The 14391-nt window shown below is 42.3% G+C and overlaps 1 protein-coding gene across 2 annotated transcripts in view; it reads left to right on the forward strand.

Annotated features, from left to right (window-relative positions):
- Positions 1–694: 694 nt before the first annotated feature.
- Positions 695–14391, forward strand: part of DPY19L1 (dpy-19 like C-mannosyltransferase 1) — a 91611-nt gene continuing 77914 nt past the window's right edge. For both annotated transcript variants that reach the window (XM_084619551.1, XM_084619552.1), the window contains exons 1-5: positions 695–1239; positions 2265–2333; positions 9480–9504; positions 10955–11042; positions 11695–11832. In XM_084619551.1, coding sequence (XP_084475677.1) covers positions 930–1239; positions 2265–2333; positions 9480–9504; positions 10955–11042; positions 11695–11832 — 630 coding nt within the window. In that variant the 5' untranslated portion in view covers positions 695–929. The remainder of the gene's footprint in view (positions 1240–2264; positions 2334–9479; positions 9505–10954; positions 11043–11694; positions 11833–14391) is intronic.

The following is a 14391-nucleotide window of genomic DNA, read 5'->3' on the forward strand; positions in this document are numbered from 1 at the left end:
TTTTAAAGAGAGTGAAGCTTAAAATGACTCACTGAAACCCATTTGAAAAAAAAAATCCTTTGCCATGAAAGCCAGAGACTTTAAATCCTGGTCCAAACTCTTAGCTGGTGTAGCTCTACTGATTTCTTTGGAGCTGTGCATATTTACACCAGTTGAGCCTTTGGCCCTCAGAAACAGCACAAAGATCTCAAAGCTGTGGGAGGACATAACTAGGCTGTTGCAATCGCTGTAACAAATGATCACGTAAACCACAGCCAGCCACGCAGCGGAGGGCCAGGGGAGCCATCTCCGTTGGCTGGGGGGCAATTGACAATTTAGCTCCGGCGAACAAAGCGAGACTGCCCGCCCCCAGGTGACATTTAAAAGCAACCTAAAGCCTAAACCGTCCCAGTTTATTGAATCAAAGAAAAGGGTTTAACGAAATCCACCAAGCAAGAGGGAGCCAGGAAGAGGGGTGGGGCAGGAGGAGAGGGGCAGCCCCGAGGAGGGGCTCATGGCAGCCAGGGGACCCGGAGAGGCTTCCCAGCAGCCCGAGTGAGGCAGGAGGCTCAGGGGAGCAGAAGGGGCAAAGGCAGGAAGAGCCGCGCGGGCTGTCAGGGTCAGAGCAGCGGGGGGGTGGAGCGAGAGGAAGGCGGGGCAGAGCCGTTGGCCTCGAGGGCGGCGCGCGGGCGGGCGGGCCCGGCGTCCGGCCGTTGCGGTGACAGTTCCCCGCAGAACGCCCGCTGCCCGTTGCCGGGGAGGGAGGGAGCGAGCGAGCGAGACTCGGCCCCGGCGCCCCGCCTGCTCCACGTGGCCTCCGGGGCGGAGCCGGCGGCGCGGCCCGGGCCAGCGCCAGCGATTGAGATTCGGCAGGGCAGGAGCGGCGGGTGACCGCCCCGGGGCGTCGCCCGTAGCCCGTCCCGCCCCCCGCTCGCGGGGACTATGCCGAGATGGTCGTGCAAACCCGAGGCAGACACAAAGAGTCGCCGCTCAAGCCGCCCGGCGCTCAGCCGCCCCCGCCCCAAGCCGCTGGGGCGCCCCAGCCCGGAGCGAGCCCCAGGAGCGGCCGCGGGCTGCAGCAAAAGCAGCCAGGCAGGCAGCTGTCCTACGGGGCCGGCGCTATGCGGAAGGGAGGAGCCGGGAGGAAAGGGGCCAAGAGCGAGCCCCAGAAGCCCAGCCGCCCCCTGGCCCAGAGGGTGAGGGCGATGCTGGGCCTGGGCCAAGAGGGGTCGCTCCGGGACTGGAGACACGGGCTCCAAGGTGAGCGGGATCGCGGGCGGGGCGGGGCGGGGGGCTGTGCACAAAGCCGCTTCCATCTTGTGCCCCCGTTGGGAAGCGGGGTTAACGGGATTTGCTCCCCTCAGGGGGCATCAGCCTCGGGGCCCCTCTCCCAGCCACGTCTCTGTGCTCCTGTCCCCAGCACACTGGGGTGCTGCTGGGCCGCTGCTGCCACAGCCACCCTCCCCGACAGGCAGCGCAGCCCCTGGGGCAGGAGAGGCTTTAACCCCCCCCCCCACTTCACATGCCCTGCTCGGGGAGCGCTCCCCGCTGCCCAAGGGCCGCTGGCAGGGTGGAAACCAGTTTGCCTGACAATTGTGTTTCAGGGTAACCCTCTAATTGAAAAAGTAGGGGGGAAACGTTTCTATCCCCCGCCCCCCTCCGTATATTTAACGGGAGTTGACAGCAGTCAGAGGTGTGTGGTCAGTTTCACTGTTCCAGCTCTAGAGTCAATTGCCCAAGGAGAAAGGACCCTGAAAGTAGTCGTGAGGAAGCAGGAGGAAAAAAACCGTATAATGTTGAAGGTTTTTATGAAAACAATACAGGACATCACACACCATTTATACAGCATCAGAAACTACATCTTTTTTAAAAAAAACGTTAATTTTATTTAGCCTCATTGCTGTTGGGATAATCTACCTGGCACTTGACTGTGCCTTGATGAAGGACTGGGGGGTTGGTTGGTTCAAAAGAAAAAAAGTCAAAACTTTATGCTAGAAAGTTGTACAATTCAAATGTAAAGCTATTTTGTTAAGTATTCTCTCTTTTGTCCAAAGTGTTTTTAAGGCACTCTGTAGAAATAAAATATTTATTGTAGTCTTGATTTTTGTTTTTAAATAGGTTTAGTCACTCTGCATCCAGTTTATCTCAGCTCTTTTGAAGCTAAGTCAAGGTGGCTGTAGAATATTAATGGTGCAGCCTGAGAACAGTCTCTTTAAATGAGCTTGCTTTTCATTGTTTGAAGTTTAAAACTAAATACTGCTAAGACAGTTATTTTCTTTTTACAGTATTTATTGAAGGAAAAGGGGCCTTCATCATGAGAGCAGATAGCAAGATATGGTTCACTTTTATCCTAGGTAAGGAGGCAAACATACCAGTTCTTAAGGTCTCACTGCTTTATAAAAATGTACTATATCAGAGTTTGTCTGGAATGTAATTTAGGGGGGAAACCTCATGCTTCTTTGCATGTTAGTTACCATTCCTATTGCATTGTATCTCTGGTGCCTGTGCACGCACAACCACTCACTCTCACAAATAAACATCTAGGATGGGATTTGCAATAATGTTTAGTGGTAAAGAGTCCTGTGGCACCTTATAGACTAACAGATGTATTGGAGCATAAGCTTTTGTGGGTGAATACGCGCTTCGTAGGATGCCACAGGACTCTTTACCGCTTCTGCAGATCCAGACTAACACAGCTACCTCTCTGATGCTTGACAGTAATGTTTAGTGTTGACTTAAATGAGAGCACAGTTAAGCCAATAATAAAATCCTTTATGCAAGCTAAAATACAAATTAAAAAAAATGTATTTGTATTTGACTGATACTTGTTACTTTTTATTAGGTGTGCATATATATATGAACATGTGCATATGTGTGTACACTTCTGATTTTTCATAATTCCCTAGAAATGCACCTGGAACTTGTAATATATTACTAATTATTCAGTCAGTTAGGTCTTTTGATTCTTAACATACAAACATTCTCTTCCTCTAACAACTTACACAAATTATTACTCTGTTAGTGTACAAGTTCAGTATGTAACTTTGGAAAAGGAGGGGGAAATAGCCCCATATTTTTCAAATTTTTTAATTTAATTTATTTATAACGCCATTGTTCCAGGACACTTGTGGGAGAAATTAATAACTGGCTGAGGTTAATGGTCTAAGATGGAAGTTTAGGGTGATCAGCTTTCTTTTAGCCAGTCATTATTTTCCAAGAAATGCCCTGGCTTGTGACCTTTATTGCTTCAATACTGTAATCTGTGGAACACTTTGTTAGTTAGCATTATTAGCTTAAGAGCATTTAAATATATGTGGATATAATATCAAACTTATTATATTTTGGGGGAGGAGAGGAAGATGATTCCTTGACATACTATGCTTGTGAGACAAAAATTAAATTTATTGCCACACTACTGGAAATCATTGTAAAATACCTGTTTGCTATGTTAAATGAAAATGCTGGATCTTAAAGTTAAAGTAAAATCAACAAACATCAAATTATTTATCTGTTAAATATCTTTTAATCTTATTTTAACACCAAATAACTTCAATGTATTGTAAAATTTTGGGTGATATTTACTGATATCTCCTAAACCTGGCTAGATTCTAGAAGAAATTGTATCAGAGAAATAGGAAGAAATTTGCTATTTTTATAAGTTATTACGACGTAATTTAAGTAAATTGTCAATAAATCGTTTCATTCACCAATGACATACAGCATCCTCTTAGACTGAAACACAACTGTTGTTTAAAAGGCTAAACAACGCTAAACAACCAGTTTCAGGCAGGAATCGAATACTTTGTTCAGCTGAAATTTCAGAGGGGATTTAGGTAGGCAGAATATTATTTCCAGAGCTGAAATTTGGCCGTGACGCCAGTGCTAACAAGTGAATGGGTCCAAGTATAAATGTCATACCCATTTATTCCTACAGAATATAAATCCATACTAATGTAAATATGTGAGGTCTACTTCAAAATCTGATTTAAAATGTGAACATTTGACAAAAGCTTGGTTTACAGTTTTGTTGGTTTAATTTTGTAATCTTAATCTTGAAAGGGCCAGACTTTCAAAAGTACTGAGCACCGACTATTGGAGTGAGATTTTTCACAAGAGCTCAGCTCCTATTTAGGCACCTAAATGAAGTTGCAGGACTTCTAAAAGTGCTCAGCGTCCTGCAGCTTCAATTGTCCTTTCTTTGGAAAATCTGGTCATTTCATTTAGATGCCTCACTGGGAGCTGAACTCTTGGAAAACCTCACCCAGTTGAATTTTCAATAAATCTTTATATAGTGAGCCTGAAAAATAGTTCACCCTTATTCTTTTGTCATAATTAAGTTTCAAGACAGAATATAACAAATTACAATATGATTGCTATTCCTTCTTGAGTTCTTGAAAGCATAAGTCATTTACCAGTACATTTTGACACTTGTATGAAGAAATCTCAGCCTCTGTTCTGGAGGCAGATCTGTGCCAAATGTTGTGACTTAAGAATGGCTTCCCTTTTCAATAGTACTTCATTCCCAAATCATATTTATGCTTGGATGCTAACATGTTTATGCTTGAATGCTAGTATGCCATTCAAGTTCTGCTGCAATAGAGTCCTTTTACATAATTATTTCTAAATCTTGAAAAAATGTGTATATGTGCTTACCGTTAAGCATGGATGTTGTCCCATTAAGCAACCAAATAGTTCTGTTGAGCTCAAAGATTTAGTATGTGCATAAATCTTTGAAGAATGGAGCATTGGGTGTTTTTTTAATATTCCAAATAAGAGCATTAAAAGCACTACAACAGGAGAACAGAAAAATGGCCATACTGGGTCAGACCAAAGTCCATCTAGCCCAGTATCCGGTCTTCCAACAGCGGCCCATGCCAGGTGCTTCAGAGGGAATGAACAGAACAGGTAATCATTAATGGTTTACCCCTATCACCTATTTGCAGCTTCTGGCAAAACAGAAACTAGGGACAGCATCCCTGCCCATCCTGGCTAGTACCCACTGATGGACCTATCCCCCATGAACTTCTTTCTTTTTTTTAACCCAATTATAGTTTTGGCCTTCACAACATCCTCTGGCAAAGAGTTCCACAAGTTGACTGCATTGTGTGAACAAATACTTTCTTTTGTTTGATTTAAACCTGCTGCCTATTAATTTCATTTGGTGACCCCTAGTTCTTGTGTTATGAGAAGGAATAAATAACACTTCCTTATTTACTTTCTCCACACCATTCACTATTTTATAGATCTCTATCTTATCCCCCCTTAGTCGTCTCTTTTCCAAGCTGAAAAGTCCCAGTCTTAAATCTTTTCTCATATGGAAGCTGTTCCATATCCCTAATATTTTTGTTGCCCTTTTCTTATCCCATGACAGCTTACTTTGCTTAAGAGCCTTTGATGAGGGACCTTGTCAAAGGCTTTCTGAAAATCCCCACACACTATATCCAGTGGATCACCCTTGTCCATATGCTTGTTGACCCACTCAAAGAATTCTAGTAGATTGATGGGGCACGATTTCTCTTTACAAAAACCATATTAACTCTTCACCAACAAATAGTATCAGAGCGGTAGCCGTGTTAGTCTGGATCTGTAAAAGCGGCAGAGTCCTGTGGCACCTTATAGACTAACAGACGTATTGGAGCGTAAGCTTCTGTGGGTGAATACCCACTTCGTCAAATGCAACAAATAGTGTTCATCTATGTGTCTGATAATTCTGTTCTTTACTATAGTTTCAACAAGTTTTCCTGGTATTGAAGTTAGGCTTACTGGCCTGTAATGGCAGGGATTGCCTCTAGAGCTTTTTTTAAAAAAAATTGGCAACACATTAGCTATGCTCCGCTGATCTGCTACAGAAGCAGATTTAAATGATAGGTTACATACCACAATTAGTAGTTCTGAAGGAACTCAAATGTGAAATTGTAGAACTCTTAGGTGAATACCATCAGATATTGGTCACTTATTACTGTTTAATTTATCCAGTTGTTCCAAAACCACCTCTAATGACACCTCAATCTTGGACAGTTCCTCATATTTGTCACCTAAAACGAATGGCTCCGGTTGAGGAATCTCCCTTACATCTTAAGCTGTGAAGACCAATGCAAAAAATTCCTTTAGTTTCTCCGTAATGGCTCTTCAGTGCTCCTTTAGCATCTCGATCGTCCAGTGGCCCCACTGGTTGTTTAGCAGGCTTCCTGCTTCTGATGTATTTAATTTTTTTTGCTGTTACTTTTTGAGTCTTTGGCTAACTGTTCTTCAAATTCTTTTTTGGCCTTCTTAATTATATATTTACACTTCATTTGTTAGAGTTTATGCTCCTTTCTATTTTCCTCGAGAGGATTCCACTTTTTAAAGGATGCCTTTTTGCCTCTAACTACTTCTTTTACTTCATTGTTTAGCCACAGTGACACTTTTTTTGGTCCTCATATTCTGCTTTTTAATTTGAGGTATACATTTAATTTCAACCTCTATTAGGGTGTGTAGAGAGGTTAGCCAGGGCTTGTCTCTCTCCGGAGCGGCAGGGAACCCCACCGCCTCACCAAATTGGGGAATAGGTCTTGCCGGGAATTAGTCCGACTACATGAGCCTTCCTCCGTGGCCTTTGTGAAGGTGGAAATACAACAGTAAGCCCAGGCCCTGGGTCAGGGCAGGGCACTGGTGAGTCAGGCGCTCAGGCAGGGCTGAGCAACAACAGTATATAAACAGTAGGCCCAGGCCCTAGGTTCCAAAGGGCCTGGGAGAAGGGGAGACTGCCACCCACGAGTTGGGTGGCCGGGGGACACAGGCCCTCCCACTCCACTGCATCCCAGCCCGGTGCCCTAGCAGCGGCAGAAGACCCGCTGGTGTGTCAGTGGGGATCCTGGCCACAACACACTGACATGGGTTCTGGCAGTGCTGCAGCCAGACTAGGGTCGGCTGTCCCCAGGCTACTTCCAGACTCCCCCTCTTGAGGTACCTGGGTCAGGGTGAGGTCCTCAGGGGGGTCCAGCACCATGGGATCCTCGGGATAGCTGGCCAGGGGTAGACTTGGCAACTCCTCTGGGTAGCTGGCGTGGGGCAGGTTGGGCCAGTCCTTGGGCTTTCTGCAGGCCGCTGGGCTTTCCCATTTGCGAGCTAGGCTGGAGGTGTCTGGCCTCCCTGCCAGCTGCCTCCCCAGTGAGCCCTGAGGTCGGGCTTTTATCTTTCCGGGGCAACGCCTGACCCTCTGGGGTGTGGGTTCAGAGCTCCCTGGCTCCACCCACTCTGGTGTCTGGAGGGGCTTGTTTCTCTCCGGGGCGGCAGGGAACCACACCACCTCACCACATGGTGTCTTTAAAAAGTTTCCGTGCAGCTTCCAGGGATTTCACTTTTGGCACTGTACCTTTTAATTTCTGTTGAGCTAGTTTCCTCATTTTTGTGTAGTTCCCCTTTCTGAAATTAAACGCTACCATGGTGGACTGGTGTGGTGTTTCCCCCCTCGACAGGTATGGTAAATTTTATTATGTTATGGTCACTATTACCAAGTGGTTCAGCTATATTCACCTCTTGGGTCAGATCCTGTGCTCCACTTAGGACTAAATCAAGAATTGCTTCTCATCTTGTGGGTTCCAGGACAAGCTGCTTCAAGAAGCAGTCATTTAAGGCATCAAGAAACTTGTCTCTATATCCTGCCCTGAGCCTGAGGTGACATGTACCCAGTCAATATGGGGATAGTTGAAATCTCCCATTGTTGAGTTTTTTATTTTTATAGCCTCTCTAATCTCCTTGAACTTCTCACAAGTTACACTAAGGTGACCTTTTTTATAAATATACTAAGTATATATTTCTGATGTAATTTAAAATATCCTGGGCCAGATCTGTCAATGGAAAACATTTGTGTAAATCTGGAATAATTCCACTAAAGTCAAGGAAGCTACTCAAGTTACAATGGTGTAAGAGAGCAAAATTGCTCTCACCACCTTTTGAAATGCAGATATGGAGGTAATGACTGCAAGCAAGCATGATATTATTGACATAGTTTCATCATAAACACACAATAAAGAATGGCATTTGTGAAGTTGAAAAAAAGAGCTATAAGAAATTATTGTAAAACCTAATGTGAGTGAATGTATTTTTTCTGCTGAATTAAAGAATATGCTTCTGTATGAAATATATATAGTACCTTTGATGGAAGTGAAACACAATTTCAGTGCTTTGTTTTAATATGTAATTAATTTCAGTTTTAAAATTGAAATACTGTAAAATTGGCTTTAATGCATTGTGAAAAACAATTACAGGATGTATGTAACTATGTGAATCTCTTCTCTTTACACTGCTCATTGTAGATGTATGTAAGGTTAAGTTAGTGGGTCTAATTATATTCAAAAACCTTTGCATTCTGCAGCGTCACGGAATCTACTCTTTGTAATAGCTTAGATTCTGAAACAAAATTTTCTTGCCATCATGGTTGAGGAGAAAACATGTTAAGGTTAACTGAATATACAATAATGCAGTGTTGTCTTACTGAGTTTGCAAACAGACTGATGTAGTAGCTTGTGGATTTTGAACTGCCCCATTCCTCTCAGCATAATTAACTCTAAAACATACTGTTGGTGATTTAAATATTAGCTGTTACATTGCTGACACACCTTATGTATAGCTTCCCTTGCAATCAAAACTTCCAGTTTTCCACTAGAATGCATGTAAACATTGTCAGTACAAAAATCTGTGACAAGCTAAAACTGTAAAATTGAATTTAATTCAAAAATAAGACCGGGACTAATAGATTACCCTTATATGTAATTTATTCCAGAAGTATTTGTAAAAATATTCTAAATTTAAGGATGGAGTGTAAATTTTATATGAGCAAACAAATATTTAAGTTTTTATTAAAAGCTGCATGTAACGTCATTGTCAGATAAATGTTTTTTCAGCTGCATTTTGTTTGCTGGGGAAGGAATGTTTTTCTGTGACATTTATATTACAGATTTTCATAGTAATTGTAAGTAACATTTTTCTTCAACATAAAACAAGCACAATGTATATGTATTTTCCTTTAGTCATACAGACTGTTTTGCATCTAGTTTTTGTTCAATGCAAGGTATTTTGTGACATACAAGATGCTAACGGTAGAATATATTACTTTAAAAAAATCTGACTAGTATTGCTGTCTTAGATGTATAAAGTGTACTGTGTCAGCAAGTTAGATGTGACATTTGGCTTTTACAGCTTATTATTTTTCTTTCTTGCCTTTTGAAGTTAAATGGCTTGAATTCTAATTGGTCCATTTGAATGATCCATGGTATGTATTGAAGTATTATGTATTAATACTGTCCATTTAATTCCAGATGCTTAAGTGTTGGCCAAAAAAGTTCATCTCAAAAGCAGCACAGGTTACTCCTATCCTTCCTTCTCCTAGAAGCCGAGTTGAGCACAGTGTGCAAGCCCATGATAACTGTTCTGTAATTATTTTAAAGAACATTTTTTAAGTTTAAATGTTTGATAATGAAGACACTTACCTCCCTTTTTTTTTTTTTTTTTTAAAACAGCTGCTTTAGCAGGAGTTTTACACTGGTAAGATTATTTTTATTGGCTTAAGGTTGATATAAGTAATTAGAAATATTACCGTTTTAAAACAACGGGAAGCATCATATATATGGATGGATGGATAGATAGATAAGCCACTGGGGTGACTAATTTATCCATTATCGTCATATCTTTCAGTGAAAGTCATCATCTTTAACATAGAGTTGTTCTGTTTTTGTGATTCTGGACTTGAAAGATTTCCCCCTAAACTTTTTGCCCAAGGGCGAAGTCTACTGTCTGGGTGAAAAATACCTATATGGCTGTGACCCTCAAAGCCATGCATATTTTCACTGGTACTCCTTCCTATCCTCCAGTCAGTTATGAGGGCCCCCAAATAAATCCTTTCTGTTCCCTATTTAATTCTGCCCATTAATAAATGTACTAATTCTGTATCCCATTTTGCCTCTTGTCAGGGCTTCTCTGCTTCTTCTTGCTCTCTTGTGTGCACAGTAGGCTCTTGGCCTCCCAGTTACTACTGTTTTTCCTAAGACCTCAGCTCCAGGTCTCACTCCCCACTTTTAAAAGGAGCAATATCTGTGAAAGGATCAGTGACTGCTTTTCTACGTATCTGTGGAAAAAAATTTAGCAACTCCAGCCATTCTGCTCCCCTAGCCCTCCTTCTTCCCTCCTCCAAAAAAAACCAAAACAAAAAAAACAGTCCACCAAAACCCATAACAAACCCCCCGAAACTAACAGTATCTAGTGCTGTGTTTCTTGCAACCCCCCTCCTCCTAATAAAGGGATAGAGTCACTTGGCTGTTCTGTTCCTTTCTTCTCCCCTCTCTTCCAGAGAAGGAGCCAACCCTACTCAGCATGCTTGCAGAGGCAAAATATATATTTCCTCTGGCAAGTGGGGGTTTTTTTTTCCCCCCTCACGATCTGTATCCTTTTTTAAGATTAAAATCACCATTTGATATCCTCATACTGGTACATAATTGTACTTTAGTAAAAAGCATTGAGCAGGGAAAACTTCCCTGGGCAAATATAAAGTACTTCCATTTAATTGCAGCATTTGCTCCACTTTTTTAATCTTTCACTGATTTGGTAGGCATACATCAGAATTTCCTTCCCTGAAGTCAGATTTGCTCATTCTAAGAGCACTTAGCTTTCGATCCACGTGTCTCTTGCACTTTATTATAAAATATTTTTTATATATGCATTTGATTTTTTAAAAAAAATCCCTTTTTAATGGTATTGCAAGAGACCCTTGTAGATTCACATTCTCTTTATTTTAGTTAACTCACTTAAAATGGATAGTGTGAAGAGAGGAGACTGGAAAGTAATCATCAGTACAACAGCAGACTGAATTACAAGTAGCTGCATTAGGTCTGCTGTGTTTTCTGATGTGAAAATATTTACTAAAAGTTTCCTAGTGTGTATAAATCAGTACTGGTTTCAAAACCTGAAAATTGAAACTGAATAGGTTTTGTTCATGCAGGTGTCATATTACAACTCTTTTTGAAAATGACCGTCATTTTTCTCACCTTTCAACGCTGGAAAGAGAGATGGCTTTTCGCACTGAAATGGTTAGATCTTTTTTTCTTCTAAATAATTTAAATAAAAAGCGACACTGCAGTCTTTAAAACTTGTCTGGAATAATTGATCTTATAATTTCCAAAATTCCACAGCAAGAAAAAATAACACATACAAATACTTTATAAGTAACATATATTTATATGTTAATTTTGAGGTACCAATTTCATATATAAATTGAGTTCCCTTTCAAATGGGTTTCAAATATATTTTATTTTAAACATGATATTGTGACCTAATATACAATAAAATATGTAAAATTTTAAATACCCTATTTCATAACTTTATAAAGTTATTAATTTAATGAAGCACACATTTAAAAAGTGAACATTTACCCCCATTTACCGGTTTCTCTGTCACTTTGTTAATGAAACATATGTCCTAACTGCATGGAATATTTTTAACTACCTTTCTCTATAGTATTTCATGCTTCTTTTGAGACAAAATGGAAGTTCTCTGGGTGTTTTGCCCAACTGAGTTTCGAAATGGTACTAACATGAAGAAACTTGGAAAATTGTGTAGTTGTGCTTACTAGCTTTGTCTGAGTCTTATAATAATGAATTCCGCTTAAAAGAAGGAATCTTATGTAGGACAATACAAATGGTACTACCTGATTAATTTCTGCTAAATTATGCATCCTTTTAGGGCCTTTATTATTCCTATTTCAAGACGATTGTTGAAGCACCATCATTTTGGAATGGAATGTGGATGATTATGAATGATAAACTAACTGAATATCCTCTGGTGATTAACACGTTAAAAAGGTTCAATCTTTATCCAGAGGTAAGCCATATTTTGAAAGGAGTACCTGTTTCTGTGAAAACTCTGGTTAATGTCCTAGTGATCAGCAACCTTTGGCATGCGGCCTGCCAGGGTAAGCTCCCGGCGAGCCGGGCTGGTTTGTTTACGTGCCGCGTCCGCATGTTCAGCCAATTGCGGCTCCCACTAGCCGCAGTTTGCCACTCCAGGCCAATGGGGGCTGCGGGAAGCGGCGGCCAGCACATCCCTCAGCCTGCGCCACTTTCTGCAGCCCCCATTGGCCTGGCACGGCGAACCGCGGACAGTGGAAGCTGTGATCGGCTGAACCTGTAGAAACGGCAAGTAAACAAACTGGCCCAGCCTGCCAGGGGGCTTACCCTGGCGGGCCGCATGCCAAAGGTTGCCGATCCCTGTCCTAGTGTTTTATTTAGAAAGTAAAAATTTTGCTGAAAAGAGTGATACTGCTATAGGGCAGAAAGAAATCTTCCCTGAAATATACATTTAATTATATTGTAACTGAATTTAAGTATTGTATGGTAACTTCTTTGTTTAAATTAGGTAGCTATTATATGTTTCTATGATTTGGTTTCCTCTGGGGTGTACCCCCTAACTGATTTCAAGCAGGCAGCAGTCAATCAAACTGTAGGCATTTTTCACACCTTAATTTTCCACTCTTCAGTTGCAATCTGTTTTCATTCTTCCCTTGTTTTCTTCCCTCTCCTGAAGACTGGCAGGTTGGTGATGCTGCTTAACTTCAGGGTAACCTGTTTCTTTCACATCACCAACAGTTTCTTTAAGAAACCGTTTAGGAGGCACCGTTGGTGAGCAGGTTGTGCATGTGAACAACATATCTCAAAGGACCACAGTTACTATAGAGTAAATAACAATTCTTTATTGGCTTGATGCAGAGATCACCGAGTGAGGATTTTTGGCTGGTGGAAATGCAAAACATGGATCTCTTAGGGCACACTGCCTGCTATTACTTTGTATTTACTAATATTTGAGACTATTTCATCAGCTGACTAAATCAAGTTTTTTATGAATCTAGCTTATATACAGAATAGGAACCTTATTCCTCATACAATTTTTCCCCTCCTTTGGTTACAAAATATGCCAGTGTATAACATTTATACACTGTTCTGCTTGAGTGATACAAAGTTCCTTTCATTCTGAAGCAGTAGAGAATTTTGACTTCAGCTAAAGAGTGACCTAGCAAAGTTGAGCCTACCCGATCAAATGTGTATCCTTAATCTGCAATTAGTGGTTAAAATGAAAGATGGCAAATAAGTATCATAAATGAGGACATCAAGACCAGGGTCAATCAGATACACAGTGGTGGCCATGCTATAAGAGCATGAATAGGCTACAGTTCAAGAAATGTAGATCCTTTTGGAATCTTGTTGGCATAACCCAGATCCCAAGCTTTCATTGACGAAGTATTTGAATGTGGTCCAGGTAGCTAAGAGGCTATAGATGTGTGATTGACACAGCAGTTTTCCTGCATCTAATTTTCCTCCATTTACATCAATCATAAGTAATGCTGCGAGTTTGTCACAGATTCCGTGACCTCCATGACTTTTGCAGCAGCCAATGCGCCTGGCTCAGGGGCAGTTCAGGCAGTACCTGCGTCAGTCACACCAGTCTTGCCCCTCTCCCCCCAGCAGCAGAGTTTGGGTGTGGGAGGGGGTTGGGGCACGGGACGGTGTGAGGTGGGCTTTGAACGGCCCCCCCAGGTAAGCGCCACCCAGAGTGCACCTCACCCTGTCCCGTGCCCCAACCCCCTGCTCTCTTCCCACACCCAAACTCTGCTGCTGTTGGGAGGGGGGAGGCACAGAGCCAGGTACGGAGCCTGCAGGCCCCGCCAGCCCCCACCCCACTCCCAGCACCAGTTGGGGTCCCAGGCTGAGCACCACTGTGCCCCCTCTCCCTCCAGCACCAGCAAGGGTCCTGGCCATGCGCCGCCTGATTTTCCCCCCCCCCCACCCCTGCCCAGCACCTGGGCTGCCCTCCCGTGGCACCCATGGGAAGCCTCTCGCCCGCCCCCCCCCCCCCCCAAAAAAAAAACCCAAACCCTAGTCAGGGGTGTATAGTGAAAGTCATGGACAGGTCATGGGCCGTGAATTTTTGTTTATTGCCCATGACCTGTCCATGAGTTTTACTAAAAATACCAGTGACTAAAATGTAGCCTTTATAATTAGCCATGTCATCTAAGGAAGCCTTTGACAAGAATATTGTTAGTGTTTAGTACCAGGTACATGAGTAGCTGTGTCTAATAATTAAAACTAGTGCAGCCCTTGAATGGACTCAAGAGTTTATTCCTGATAAAGGTCACTTACAACTTAAATAGAATTTCTTGTGAAGTATTGATGAAACAGCAGGGTCTGTCAGACAGAATTTTCAAAGGAGCCTAACTAAGATACTTACCTCACCAAGGGTGTTTGAGAATCTCCTCTGTAGTATTTATTGAGTGTGCAGTGGCACTCAGTAACATTAGCGGATGGCATGCTTCATGACAAAAGTATATCAGTGGCTCTTTAAGGTCTGGTCGACCATTTAGTCCTTTGAGAGACATTAGAGTTGGTA

This window comes from Lepidochelys olivacea, assembly GCF_965140295.1.
Source record: "Lepidochelys olivacea isolate rLepOli2 genome assembly, chromosome: 2".
Lineage (NCBI taxonomy): Eukaryota > Metazoa > Chordata > Testudines > Cheloniidae > Lepidochelys > Lepidochelys olivacea.